This window comes from Haemaphysalis longicornis, unplaced genomic scaffold (assembly GCF_048455015.1).
Source record: "Haemaphysalis longicornis isolate Haplotype H1 unplaced genomic scaffold, Haemaphysalis longicornis Haplotype H1 scaffold_3, whole genome shotgun sequence".
Lineage (NCBI taxonomy): Eukaryota > Metazoa > Arthropoda > Arachnida > Ixodida > Ixodidae > Haemaphysalis > Haemaphysalis longicornis.
Genome location: NW_027526335.1, coordinates 112,554,140 through 112,569,362, shown reverse-complemented (window position 1 = coordinate 112,569,362; position 15,223 = coordinate 112,554,140). Strand labels below are relative to the sequence as shown.

Here is a 15,223-nt window from a genome sequence, read left to right as displayed (position 1 = left end):
TTGTTTTGTGTTTTTCCTTCTGGATTCATGTTCACTGCCACCTCAGTAGGAAAAAAATGCAACCGAGACACCCGCTGTTTTAGCCACTGCTGAATCATGTGTAACCTAGTGTCACTAGATAAGCTTAACGCGTATCGGCAGTCTGTTCTCCTATTTTTCCGTGCCGCCGCCATGATCACTGGTCAGTTTGCATCACATGACATTCGCTTACACCGCGGGGGAGGGGGGGAAGGGTGGCCGCCACTATGTTGTTTACGCGTTTTAGTCGCTCAACTCTGGTAGGCTTAGCTTGGCCTCGCTGCCCTGTGGCTGCCATTGTACCGAGTGCGAATCAAACATAACGCGTATAGATGATTTTGTGCAGCAGATGTGTCCGAATATGCCGTTTTGATGCATCTTCGGCTGTTGCTGACAAGCTACCGGGCTGAAGTTAGCGGCGAGGCCACGGAAGCGGCAATCTCGCAACACTGAGAAACTCGAAAATGACCGCCGTTGCTGACTAGCGTGCGTGGGTGGCGGTAATCTGATACCCTATCTAGTGACACTGGTGTAACCTTCTTAGTAAGTGGTCTATTTATGTGTAAATAAAGCTATCATTACGAAAACGAAATCACTTTCGTGGCCGACTGATGACTGACTCTAACTCCGTTGATCTACCAGCCACACGTTTGAATCCTGTCAGTGCCGGTTATTTCTCTTTTGTTTGTATACTGTTACACTGAGTTCTGTGAAGCACCGGAATCAAGGAATTGCTAAACAGCTTCGCTGTTGAAACGGTACTAGCGTTTTGAACCCACCTGCTACTTCGCGCCCCATCTTCTTTCACCTACTCATCAGGATCATCCTCTCCCACTGACCATACTCCCACCTACACGTTTTTCTTGCCAACCAGTCCTCCTGCAATTCCCCCTCCCCTTGATCATCACTCCCTCGTTCTTCCTCTTCACCTCCTTTTCTGCCCATCCTCCATCATCCTGTCTCACGCGCTTATACTAGTGAAAAACCTTAGATGCTCTTTTCTGCGCAAAACCGTCGTCTTTGTTATTGTTGTAGTTGTCGTACCTTCAAAAAAATGGCCGCCGCTGTAAAGAGAAAACGAAAATCGCATGTGTGATCCAACGGGGTTTAAAACCGGGCGTCTACAAAACAGCCCAATTAGCTAGCATCGCGCTATCTGCGCATGTTGCCAGCGCCGGATCAAAGTCTGTTATTTCTTTTTTTTAGCACATACCCACTACCGGAATGTGCCCAGAATCATTATTTATTTATTTATTACACTGCAGTCCGAAGACCAAGCAGGTGGGCAGTTATAATTACATAAAAAAAGCACCAATAGGCACGGTAAATTGGTACATATTTCAGAAAACAGAATCATAAGCTTTTGAAGGGATAATGTGACCTCCTCGCAAAATTCACAAAACTGTGTATTGAAAACGTGAAAATTGTGGTACGAGTGTGTTTCGCCTTGCACCTGAACGGGATGACACATGAAAAGAACAGGTGCACGGCGACAGCGCAGAACCCTGATTCTAGAAAATATTTCGCTTGCGCCAGACTACTTCACGTAACTTTCGTAAGGAAACGAAAGCCATCAATCCTGTGCAAACAAGGAGTAGCAGAAATAAGTATGTGAAAGTAGTTCACCCCCAACAGCAAAGAAACAAGAGAGAAGGAACAGGTGCAAGTACGATGTAGCAGTAAATAGGTTGTTAAAATCATGCGCCGCTCCTTAAAATGCCGATGACGGTTGAACGCGGAGCTTTCTCGGGACGGATTTTTGGTAGTCAAGTTTTCCCAACCACCTAGAATATGTCGAAATCGAATAATCTGATAGACGCCGGCTTGATAACGCGACGGACCCAATTTCGATTCCGGAAACGGGGAGTGCTTTTTTTTTTAACTTCGACGTTTCCGCGTTAAAGACGCCATCAGTGAGCAAATTAAACCTTCGCTTTTGTCAGCAGAGTCTTATTAGCAAAGCACGCAAGCGCACCTCCGGGCTTCGTTATTTTTTTCCGCTACCATTCACTCCATCTTTCATCCCCTCTTGCCCTAACGAAAAACGCTTATGCGGGTTTCGGGGTTTCATACACTGAGGAACGATATACTAGCAGCATAAGACTCCGTAATTGTAGACTAAGCGGCAGAACTCACAGACATAACTAAGCGACAAAGTTCTGCTCACGCATTCTCACCTGACATGACAACGCGTAGGTTTCCATGTGTGTTGTGTGATTTGTCCTTTGCTTTGCCGCGCATCGCGCCAGCATCTACGATAAACAAAACGCTGTTCAGGACGTTACCGAACGATATGACGTCTTTGAAACGATCTTCCCCATCCAAGAATGGTAAGGACACCAGCGATTGTATGGAATCACAGTTTTTTCAAGAAAGGATGTTAGCAATGAAGACCGACACATTTGCCAGATGAGTGCGCATACAGTTTGTCCGCCCTTAAAATAATACCCGGTGCATTAATTATCGCAATAATAGAAGTTGGAGGCTAAGAAAAAACCTGAGTGATTACAAAAATTTTCGACAAGAAAGAAAGAAATTTTTTTTGCCTAGTAGATGTCATGATAGCAGAAGCAAAAAACACGTATTATTAGGGCTTCTACTACAGCCTTACGAAGGCATGCGTCAGAGGATTTTTCCGCCGTGCAAAATCAGTTTGATGAAGTACCTATCGCTTTGTGAAAGCACTCATTCCCAGCTACCCGTCGTGGAAAGTGACACGTTCTGTATTTCTTGAAATCCTCTATTCGGTGGCGTTGAAAATAGAACTCACCGAACTGATAAACCTAGGGAGACTTTAAGCAATAAACGTGCGGAGGAATGAAATCTGAGCTGTATCATCCTCGCGAAACTCGACGGATATTTTTCAAAGCTTTCAATACAATTATGCCGTATGCTCTCTTTAGGGCGAAGTGTCCTTATTACACCCCGCCTGCGTGAGGTCTCTTGAGTGGAGCGTGCTGTACTAAAAGAAGGAAGGATTAGCGTCTGAACGTGCAATGCACAGTCAACAAAAAACTTTAGCATCCCTACGTAAAGAAAGTAGACAGAAACCTGAAACTTTCTAACATCAAAACTGCGTCAAAACCTTCGCTAAAAGTGTGTCCCGTTTTCTCTCAAATTGCGTCCAATGCATTGTCAAACATTTAAAGACCCAAATCGCCAACTAAGAACGAACCCATGGGACGGATTTTCGCGAACTAAGTAAACGCATCTACGAAAGATCTAAATGTGCGCCGATACGTGGTTTATGAGATAATTTGCACACTATTGTACTCCTTCTTCGAGATAAATGTGTGTATTGTCTCATCTAGAACCCTTCCTTTCTCTCTGGCAATAAAAGCAAGAAAAGCAGACGCATTTCTAAGCATGTATGTACTCGGTCTCCCATGCATACCGTTGCCTTTGCTACTCAATTCAATTGTGGCACAAGTGTGACTTGTGCGTGTTGAATGTGTCTGTATGTCATGCTCGGCGTTGAGTCGATCCACGTCGTCACGCGTAGCTGCGCTTCCCGCAACCTTTTTTAGGGTGTTGAGCAGCCTTACACCTTTTAGGGTGCTCACAAAAACCTTTTTTACAGCAAAGCTGTAAATGGCTAGGATCCAGCATATCGTCTCCGGTCCCAGAGCGATGTAGACAGGAATGGCTAGCTAGCGTAGCGCCACGTAGCGGAGCCCACTCAAATCCCCGGAATCATAAAACTGCGCGCCACACCCCCGGGGCATGGAAAAAATCATACAAAATTAAACAGTTCCTAGGGCCTTCATAGAGCATGCGCTGTGATTACCATACCCGCGCTAAATAAATTTCTACCCACGATTCCTCTATGTTCTGTAGCGTAAGCTAAACTGGCCCAGGTAGAGCAGTTTCGCGTGTGCCGTGAAGGGCCGTTCTGCGCATGCGCGAGGGGCATTGGATTAAGTTCGATTCGATTAGCTTGGCTTGTCTTGGATTGGATTGGATTAGATTTGATTTGGATTGGATTAAAGTGGATTGTGTTGCGTCACACCCGCGGCAGACTCACTGGCGCCGGCGCGTGCCCAGGTGTGCGCCTCAATTGCGCAGTAGCTAAGTCTGACGCTACGTCGGGGCCGCTTGATAGCCGTTTCCCGTGGCTCCTAAAGAGCCGTGCTGAGCATGCGCGAGGAGCAGTGACTGGACAGGACTGGACTTTCAGTTAAAAACCAAGAACAATGCTCAATCGCAAATTACAAACAACCGTGTTTTGCTTCGTGCACTCCTTGGACTACGACCCAGTCAAACCTCGCGGTGAGGCTCGGCACCGCAGCTTTGCTGGCCGTCCCTCTTCACGGGGTGGAAGGGCTCTGAATTTTTTCATGCTTACATCGTTTTTAGCAAAAACGCCTTTTAAAGTTATGAGCCCTTGGACAAGATTTTGCACCGTTTTCGGCCAAAAAAATTAGGATGTTTAGTGTGTAGTGTTGACTACGGGGCACTATTTCTGCTTTAGCTAATTTTCCGTAAATTTTGAGGTGCATCACTGTTTAGGCATTAAATGAATATGTAGACACCTTGTCAAAATTACTAGTCCAGTGAATATTTATACATATAATTAGATACATTAAACAGTAACAGTCGCGCCATAAAGGCTGCGCTAATCCAAATTGAACGACAAAAATTTTATAAGATGTACCTTCCAAGCTTCCGTACTAAAGTTTTATAACTATCGAAAATCTCTACAGAGTTGCTTCGCTTTGCCTCCTGTGGTGTCGACCCTTATTCTGAAGGAAGAATTTAAAGACGATAGTCTTTCTTGGGCTACTGGAACGTGAAAAGTTTGCTCTGTCTGTCTGTCTGTCTGTCTGTCTGTCTGTCTGTCTGTCTGTCTGTCTGTCTGTCTGTCTGTCTGTCTGTCTGTCTGTCTGTCTGTCTGTCTGTTTGTCTGTCTGTGCCCCGGTTTGCCACCTGGCCAAAATTTAAAGTACTCTTCAGCACTACATTTATACAGGCAAGACATTTTAAATCTAGTAAACCTAAAACTATTCTACATATTGCCAACATTGTTCAGAAAAAGATAATACTAGGCTTATTTGAGGACGATCGTCAATACAACGCAGGTATTTGCAGTGGATGCGAATTCCATTTTCGCGTAAGAAAATTAAAAAAACGGCGTTGACAACGCCGTTTTAACCATCAAATGCAATCAAGGCTTGCCCCAAAGCATCGCACTCGAGGCTAGAACGCCGAGTCCCAACCGCCCAAAAGATGGCGCGAACGCGGCAAAATTGAACTTTTGAAACCTCCAGTAGGGGGACAGAAATAGCAGGCAAATAGCGTGAGATGTGGGATATTGTTGTTGAATTGCATAGCATGGTGACAGTTCTTATTCAACCATCTGTTTTTGATGCATGTTAAGGTAACGAATTTTGTACACCAAGCAATGAACTGGCATTGCGTCTTCAGGTAGGTCGTCTCTTCCAAACAGATATTTCGCTGCGGCAAAAATACGAGTTCTGTTTGGCAACAAGGATCAGCTCTTTTTAAATTCAAAATGTTTGTCTGTGGCCACAGCAACCAATGTGTTGGCAAATCTTATTGCCGAAGTATCATGAGCTAAAGTGGGAAGAGTTGCTAGCAGCCAAGAACTCACCTGAGCGACAAGCCATACGTCGTGCGGTGCTCACATTGTGGGAAACCATATAATCAGGTCCCGTATTCTTCCTCTTTGCAAACGTTTGTCCCAATGTTAGGGCTCCATCAGGTCCATAACACGCCCTGAACAAAAGCCCCAGGGCTTTTGCTATAAAGTTTGAGGAAACATAATCTTTCACTCAAACCAGAGCACAGGAATCAATTGCGCAAGGTTAAAGCAGCTTTTAGACTCCTAGTAGTAATACAACATTCCCAGTTTGCAGCCAAAAGCTATCTGATAATAGCAAGGTTGCCCTTTCAGGGATTTACCAGTGCTCCAAGAAAATGGTTTTTTTGGAAGGAAGTCCTCATAAATCACAAATCACAAAGAAACAGCCGTGGATGATTACGAACATTTTTATGTGGCCTTTTATAAAAAAAACAACAGCTGAAAAACAAGGTGCGCAGCAAGAGCCTTGTTTTCCTACGTTCACCGGGATCAGTTTTGAACGAGTATTATATAAACCGTTTTTATTAACTTTTAACGCCCACAGAAATTTAGGAGAAAGGCTACATCCACAAATTAATAAATAACATCCGGCACCTGCCTGAAAGGAACCAGTGGTGTAAGTAATAATCCGAACTGAACAAATTCTGTTCGTTCTTAAGTTATATCTTGAGGCACATGTCGAGCACACTGAGCAGTCCAGTCTGACGGTGGTTGTGGCATGATGCTTGGAGCGAACACGTTTCGGCGAGCAGTAACACATAATGCAGTCACTTCCATCACTTTTGTTTATAAAACACACAAAGTCGCTCACTCAGCGCCGGTCATCTAACTCACTCAGCTTCGAGCAATAAGTGCACGTACACTACGTCATTGCGGGAACCCACTGAAGTCCGAGGAGTAATGGCTTTCACGTAGCCAGATTTCTTTTCCAGTAACAGTCTGTTAACCTTCGGAGTTCGACGGCAGGCAGGCATTGGCCACACGGTATCTTCTTCCACAGTGGAAAACGGGGCCCGCAAGTTTTTTTGGAGGTATAGGCCAGAAAAAGCGCCTCCCGAACAGGCGGAAGTGTTCATATTTTCTGTTCACAGCAGTCGCTGTTTTCGGGGTTGGCTGTCGTTGCACACTGCGTTCCTTTAGACGTCGTGGAGCTTGCGCAACAGTTCATTTGCGGTTCCTGGAAAAGAGGATAAAAATATGTTACATAGAGAGAGAGAGAGTCAGAGAGAGAGAGAGAGAGAAATTTTATGTTGAAACCTATGGCCAAAGGACTGCTCGGCTTTTTGCTATGTTACACACACGTTACCAGTTCAGCCGAAAGTAAAAATGTGCGCTGGAATACCAGCAGCTGGCTACTCATGGCATGACACTATTCGACGCGCACACACGCACGCGCGCACGCACACATGCACACACGCACGCGCACACGCACACACGCAAACACCCCCCCTCCCCCCCCCCACACACACACACACACACACACAAAAACACACACACACACACCATTTAACATGTTTAAATTTACGTAAGAAAGAAAGAAAGGAAGAAGGAAGTGGGGCCCGAACCCACACCTTTAGATTTGATCTCGAATGCCTTACCAATTCGGCCGAAATGGTCAGACATCCAATTGGTAAGCATACGATCACACGTTAGATAAATGCTTCCTCAGATGGGTTGATGGGTGTCGTGACCTCGGGTTTTTTGTCAATTGAGCGCTTAGTTTTCATATGCACATTGAAATGGTTGTTAAAAAGACATACAGTCTGTTAGGAGTAATAATCCGCATCACGCGTCCTTTCCGTAATGTATCGTGCTTCGAACAATTGGTTTTATCCTTAGGCATTCCGAACCTTTATTTTTGGTCTGTCGTATGCAATAACTTGCATGCAAGCCAGGCTGTGCAAATTGAAGATGTTAAACGACGTTTTGTTAGAATTGTTCCTATATGCATTTTGATCGAGGATTATATTACCAGTATAACAACATTTTAAATAAATTTCATTTTGTTGAATTGCCCGAGAGAAGGACGGATGCAGATTTTATATTTCTCTTTAAATGTTTGCATCGTGTGACTGACTGCAAGAGATTGACGTCGTCAAAACACATGCGGATAGCTTATAAGCCATTTCGAGAATCCAATGTGTTTGGAACAAAGTTTGTTCTCCTATGCAACGACTGTTTCCTTTGTGTAATGGTGTGAGGTAAAATGAAGTTGATGTTTTTATTTATAATATGTCGGCATTTATACTAGCTCTTGCGATGTTATAGTGTCTCATGTATTGGTACTCATGTTTTTTTTCTGTTTCGAATGGCATTTTATTTTATTTTATTTCCTTTTGGATTTTGTGCACCACCATCTAAGGCCACGCGCTGTAGGTGGGAACGTACAAACAAATAAAAATACAACGCCCGAACGAGATATCGCGATACAGAATGAGTGCTTAACTGAACACGTTTTCTAAAACACCTACGACCACTGGGGCGGTCGTTCTCCGATCCCGCTTGCAATGATGTGGTTGTTGTGTACAGTACAATTGCTTTTTAGATCGCAAAAATTTAGCCCGTTCTCGGAATTTTCCCGAATGACCAACCCCCTCCGGCCCCCGCCCCAGTGAATATTTTTTAGATGTTAACCATTTTGTACAACGACGTGATTTCGTCTTTATAGAATACTCAGGATAATTTATTTTTTGTTTGTAAACTGGCCAGGTTACATATAATGACAGCGCGCAATCAAATTGAAGAAAGTATCGCACAGTTGCTTGCAGGAAATTAAAAATAAAGTTTTAAGCCCGCGCTCCATTTATTTCAGACACCGTATATTTTGCGATACAATAAGAAATTTAAAAGCATTTTGTTTAAAGGCAAAACATACCACCCCTTTTTGAACTGACTGTGAAGTGTATCAGAAGCTTTCCGAAAATTTCTATTCGCTTACAACCACGATGACTGGAAAGGCCTGGACTCTCCAACATGCATTTCTTGTTCCACCAAAGGCACTAATCACGGTCATGTTTTATACACTTCCTGACGTACAAAACATTTTCGGCGGCACACCGGAATACTTACCACCTAAATATCACCATCTTCCCCGTAAGGCTTCACCTGGCTTTTGGGCTTCGAGACATGGAAGGGCGAGCTTCTGTAAATCGCTTCTCGGCCTGCGAACGTATAAAGGGAGAGGAGCCCAGCGTTTGCTGATGCGAGGTGGCTTTATTGCCCTGATGGGCGTGAGACACTGGCGCCAAATTTCCCGTAACCTAATGTACGCTATAACAGCATGCTGATATACACCGGCAAGTTCTCTTTTTAGGAGCGAAGTGCCTTAAAGGAGCCATGAAGAGAAAATGCAAGTTGGTTTTATTCGAAAGGTTTCGCGTTTTATAGTGCCCCCAGCGCTTGTACGGATACAAACGGTGCTTTATTCACTGAGAAATTAAACAATTTAGGTTAAAATTTTTATTTTCCCGCTCAATCGTGCGTTTTCGTGGTCCCAAGTGACGTCACTGAAACCGACCGCTCTGCAGCCTAGAGTACCTTCATTCACGCATCCTCCGTACAGGGTAGAGACACGTATACGCTGGCGCCGCCATTTTCGGTTGCTCGCTCGCCGCCGAAGCAAGTCTTTGTGTCAAAACCGCGCTAAAATTATCGCCGCAACGCGGTTTACTGAAGAAGTTTGAATCATATTGTCTTTTTCGCGTTGCTAGGTCTCGTGGGAAACGGAAAGAATAACGCGTTGAGCCCGGTGGCCCAATTGCGGCGGCACAGGACCGTTCAAAGGTTGTCTCCACCCTGTACAGCGGTGTTGGTTTGTTCCCGCGTTTCTTTACGTTCCGTAACCTAGATGGCGCCACCATACCGTGGCAAGCGTTTGGTTTGTTTTTGCCCGCATTTAAACCTGGCTTGTTTTTGTTCTGAGAGAAAATATTCGTTCCCTGAAACAGTGCTCGCTCGACAAATGGGGTCACGTAAGACACCGTTGCTTGCGTCAATCGGCCAGTGTCACCTGAGACAACCCCAAGCCCCGTAGTGCTGTGCAGCTAAACCAAGCATGCTGTGCGCAGTACGAACAGCAGAACGCATCAGTACTTCTATGTTTACATGTGCTTTCGTAACTTCCACTGTTTGTCCCATCATTCTTGTTGCTTTGTAAAGAATGTGCCCTAAATTTAAGCGCAAATCGCTCGTTCGTCTAGTTTGTAAGTTCTACCTAATTCGCGTCTGCTTCTGCCAGCCTCCGCCAATCGCAGAGCTTAACTCATGTGACGACGTAGGTTCTGTTGCGGGAAATGAGCTGGTGGGTCGCATGACCATTGCCGTTTATCCTGATTATGTAGCTTATTTTAGCGAAGTTTACGTTAAAAATGGTGTCAGTATGATTCTAACGAGACAATCTTTTGAATGAACCAAACTTGTGTTTTCTCTTCATGGCTCCTTTAAGGGCTCGGATGATGATGATGATGATGACGCCCTCAAGGTTTAAGGCACGTACGCACAAAAGACGGATTGGCAAGGGCTAAATCGCTTATTTAAATTGGTCAGGACTTCAAAATACTTATTTACTTCCTGAAAGAAAGCGGCCGTACAATGACAGTTCGCTATAATTAAATCCTATATTACAAATTAATTAGTGTCCTTCAGCAATTGCCGGCGTCGCATGTTCTTGTAGTCGTTCGTCGTCGTATTCTCATGGGGTCACGGTGCTAAAACACCGGGACAATCGTTTTCCAACGCCAAGCGCAGAACGCAACGCGTACTAAAAGAACACATCGGGTCACTGGTTTTCCAGCTACTCGACTTGCACGTTTCATCTCCATGGCCAAAGACCCGTACTAAACGAACACACTGAACATTCGTTTTAAGTGCAGAGCAATGTTATGGGCTCGCCTTGTCGTCGTAGCTCGCCCCACGGCGTCCCGTCTTCACGGCGTTCCACACAAACTTCGAAAAACAAGCCCTTTATGTAGTCATAACCGCTCGAAACTCGTGACCGCTTGCGCTTGTCATACATCTTCTCGTTGTTTAGCGCAAAGAAAATGGCAGGTACAATTGAGGCAAAATACATGTAATTAACCGACAGCCTCCGCGTTCACTTAGTTAGGAACGTTCGTTAGGTTGGTTTTTACGACAGTAAACGGAAAAAAGGGGCAGCGCAAGAAAAAAATGGTGCGTTCCAAACTGCGGAGTAAGGCGCCGGCACTTGTAGAATGAAGAGCAAGCACAAAAAAATTCAGAGCCCTTCCACCCCGTGAAGAGGGACAACCAGCAAAGCTGCGGTGCCGAGCCTCACCGCGAGGTTTGACTGGGTCGTAGTCCAAGGAGTGCACGAAGCAAAACACGTTTGTTTGTAATTTGCGATTGAGCATTGTTCTTGGTTTTTAAGTGAAAGTCCAGTCCTGTCCAGTCACTGCTCCTCGCGCATGCTCAGCACGGCTCTTTACGAGCCACGGGAAACAGCTATCAAGCGGCTCCGACGTAGCGTCAGACTTAGCGACTGCGCAATTGAGGCGCACACCTGGGCACGCGCCGGCGCCAGTGAGTCTGCCGCGGGTGTGACGCAATACAATCCAACACAATCCACTTTAATCCAATCCAAATCAAATCTAATCTAATCTAATCCAAGCCAAGCCAAGCCAAGCTAATCGAATCGAATTTAATCCAATGCCCCCCCGCGCTTGCGCAGAACGGCCCTTTACGGCACACGCGAAACTGCCCACCCTCGGCCAGTGTAGCTTACGCTACAGAACATACAGGAATCGTGGGTAGAAATTTATTATAGCGCGGGTATGGTGATCACAGCGCATGCTCTATGAAGGACCTAGGAACTTTTTAATTTTGTATGATTTTTTCCATGCCCCGGGGGTGTGGCGCGCAGTTTTACGATTCCGGGGATTTGAGTGGGCTCCGCTACGTGGCGCTACGCTAGCTAGCCATTCCTGTCTACATCGCTCTGGGACCGGAGACGATATGCTAGATCCTAGCCATTTACATCTTTGCTGTAAAAGAACAATAGTCCTGCTTTCGCTGCTTCAGCCAGGGGGCGCGCAAACACTGTGAAGGCGGGAAATTTGAAATGCGTTGGACAAACCTCCGTTCAATTTATCAGGAGAGGAGTAAGACAGGGCGGCGAAGAGCGTGATGGGTGGTAACAGTGAGGGGATAACGGCGCCACAGCTGATTATGGCGAATCACTGCTCTGCGCTTCCGACAGCTTACACGTCGACTGAAACGGCTTTATTTTTTTCCGTTCGCGCTTTTTTCCTCGCTTCTATTTCGCTCCGTACTCGCTTTAAAGGGGCACTGACACAAAAATTTTGCATCTTGTTTTTTTTTTGTTGCGATAAGTAGCTAGTGACCTACTTATAACCTGTAGAAGCATCATTTGCTTCAGCGTGCGACGGTTGTTTAATTAGAGGCATTTTCAATGCGGCCAGTCGCAGTTTCGGTTTCAGCGAGTGCCGCGAAAAGATGGATTTTGTGGATTTTGTGTGCACAAAGCTGACCACGTGACCGTCGGAGGGATATCACAGAGCAGAGCCGCCGTAACACTGTGGAATCCGCATCGACGGCAGTTTCTCCGAATGCCCCCACGTACTGATCTCGTGAGGCGCTTAATTAAAAAGCGACCGTGGATGTGACGCAGGCGCTGCGAGTGCAAATGCTACCGCGGCTAAAGAACGACGCGCGACGCTCGAGACGGTGGGTGGCAAGACGCGCGCTGGGAGCAGCCGGCCGGTCTGCCTACAGGTCCGCCTACAGATGTGTTCGGCTCAGCACTGCGGCGGGTATTCGAGTGCCGCTCTCGTAAACGGTGCAGATGACAATTTTTAATTCAACCCGCCATCGCATCATTAACTCCTTTCTCATGTAAGCCACCATGGTCGGGACTTGGAGACAATTTCGTGCAGCGGTAACAAGCTATCACTCGAGCTACCTGCGCCGGCCTGGGCCACTTCGCGGCCGCGGCCGCCGCCTTCACAGCGACCGGGCGGATAGCTCAGTGAGCTTTTCGTGCCTCCGGCGCGTTTTCGCATCCAATGGTAATAAACAGTAATAGAAACAGAGTGCCTGGAATCGCTGTAGAACTTTGGTCGTGGCCAGCTGCCCGATTAGCTGACGAAATCACGGCGCCTCCGCCGCCAACGATCGGGTCGTTCGTTCTCGAGAGCAAAAGCTCCGCCCTCCGGCCCTCCGATTGGAGCGGCGAGCCGGGCGAGCCGGCGAAAAAAAGCCGGTAGTGCGGAAGCGGCAAACACAAACTCGTGACGTGTTTGGATGTTGTTTATTTACAATTGCGTTTGGTCCTCTGCTGGCTGCTCGGTTGCGTTTCGCACACTTAAAAATTGATTTTAAATATGTTCTAGGCTGTATTCGCCACTGATATTTTGCAGATGATGTATATGTGTTCCCACCAATCTATCTCCGAAGTTATCTGGCCTTCAAAATTTTGTGTCAGTGCCCCTTTAACTTTCAAATTTTCAGTTCTCCTCTTCCAATTTGACTTCTCCTCCGTCTTCGTAATTGGGATGTCGCGTATATCAGTGTGTGCCCTGTGGCAAGGGAGACTTACAATTTTTGAATGCACTTAACACACTGTATGCTTCCCCCTTCCCCATGTGTGCCGTTAGTTGAGATACCCCGGTTTTTTTTGTCACTTTCTCGTGCGTGTGCATTGGGGGAGTCCTAATGAAGTTCTAAATGCTCCTCTTAACATTGTTTTTTATCGGAGCCTCTGATATTTTACAAAAATAATTTTTTAAAATTCCGTTAAACCTAGTTATACTTACCTACTTCTTCGTAGACTTCCATGCACGTCAGTAGCGTTTCTGGGCTCGGGTCCCAGACTTCTAGCTGCACAGCGACAGAACACACCAGAAACGTTGCTCAGTGACGGATGGGTTCAGCCATAGAGAATCAGAAGACGTACTTGGGGGTTCTGTTCGTGAACGTTATGTGTTTCAGCAGATATAGAACTTAGTATAAAATAAAGTAACAAGGCAGCTCGTATGCAGGTTGCCTTACTGTGCTTTGGGCTACATCAAAACCACAAGAAACCATTTTTTCTATTCTTAGAATATTTATCGCGATATCTTCGGATACCGCACCTTGTGAATATCATCTGTCGTGTGCTAAGCCTGCCGCACATGCTAACGTATCAAAAGGATTGCCTCCGACGAAGAACGTAGTTGCTAAACATCGCTCTGTAACAGTTTTAAGATGCTTAGTCGAGGTGCTAAAGCAAAAGAGCGCTGCCCGAGCACGAAAACGCTGTTCTATAAAATAAGGAGGAGAACAATTGTGAGACTGTTCTTGGGAAAGCGTTCGAAGTCATCGTCTACTACCGTGCATAAGCAATCGGTGCTGATTCGTAAAGAGTGCTTCCCGTAGACTTCATGTCAGTGATACAATGACAGTTTTGATATTTTTGCCTCAGAATAACGCATTTTTGTATTTGCGCCTTCTTCAAATCTCAAGGTGTCATTCATTTCATTGCATTTATTCACACTTAAGGGCCCGAAGGCCTTCCACAAGAAAGTACGTAAACCGCGCAATGCCAACTATGTTACTCCCTGAATGGCTGTGGACAGCATGCAGGTGAGAAGAAAAACGAGGTGCCAGGGTCTGTATTGACCTACTCTCTTGACGGGATAGGGCACGTCGTAGGTGCGGTTCCTCCCCTCGTCTTGGCCTCCGGATCGGGCGCCTACCACGCTGTTGCACTGGCCCGTCCCGAGCCCGGCTTCGGTGGCCGTCCGACCTCTGTTATGAGTGGCGTAGGGCGCCGGGTAGTACACGGGCTCCCTGGCCTGAGACTCGCGCGACACGGCCAGCATCATGTCGCCCTTGCTGGCGTCGTAGCATTCGGCGACCACCATGCCTGTAAATATTTCAAAACCACTCACACGCGAAAAATGCGCGCTGCCCGGTTGTAACTGCTAAATGACATTGTGCCATTACATGGGGCTATTAATAATAATCAGTAGATAGCTGCCACAAAGTTTCTCGCCCAGTTTCTTCGCTGATCCACTGTGCAGCGCGGGTCGGCGAGCATGTCTAATAAGGCGTCCCCTCGACGGCTCTCATTTGAAAGCGTTTGGCGCGACAGGCGACGTTATTCAGTTGGAGTTGGTTGCACCAACTTCCTTTAAATCAAAGAATGTGAACTATGCCCATCGGCCCGAGAACTCAGTCCACAAGTTAAATACGCGTGGGTAAAATAGTACCTCCACACCGTTATATTTTTGCTTACATTGACCAGCCTGCTGTAATAAGGCCTCAAAATGCGTCCGTACCTTGGCCGATGCGGTGCCGAGGGTCGTAGTGTCGCCTCCGCAGCATCACGCAGACAACGCCGACGACAATGACCAACACCAAGATGGCGCTGACGATTGGCACGGTCACAGTGAGATGCCGATAAAAGGCCACCTGGGGATCCAGTAGTCCATAGCTCCTCGAAGGAAGGTCTGAAAAATGTAACCCGAATTTACTGCAATTTAATGTGACCTATACGACGGCAAAATTGTTCGACTTGTGACAACCTCAGCTTGTTTTCCTCAATAACAAATTGTGGGTGTCTTATGTTTGAGGAAAGAAAAATAA

At 46.3% G+C, this 15,223-nt stretch overlaps 1 protein-coding gene across 2 annotated transcripts in view; it reads right to left on the bottom strand.

The window, feature by feature from the left end:
- Window positions 1-6,046: 6,046 nt before the first annotated feature.
- The window catches only part of LOC144175017 (cell adhesion molecule Dscam1-like), a 285,594-nt gene continuing 276,417 nt past the window's right edge, over window positions 6,047-15,223 (bottom strand). The window contains exons 21-25 of one of the 2 annotated variants that reach the window (XM_077704026.1): window positions 14,917-15,087; window positions 14,256-14,501; window positions 13,411-13,474; window positions 8,690-8,781; window positions 6,047-6,797 (exon numbers count right to left, since the gene is read on the bottom strand). In XM_077704026.1, the coding sequence (XP_077560152.1) occupies window positions 8,700-8,781; window positions 13,411-13,474; window positions 14,256-14,501; window positions 14,917-15,087 (563 nt within the window). In that variant the 3' untranslated portion in view covers window positions 6,047-6,797; window positions 8,690-8,699. The remainder of the gene's footprint in view (window positions 6,798-8,689; window positions 8,782-13,410; window positions 13,475-14,255; window positions 14,502-14,916; window positions 15,088-15,223) is intronic. The other variant, XM_077704025.1, reaches the window with a different exon arrangement.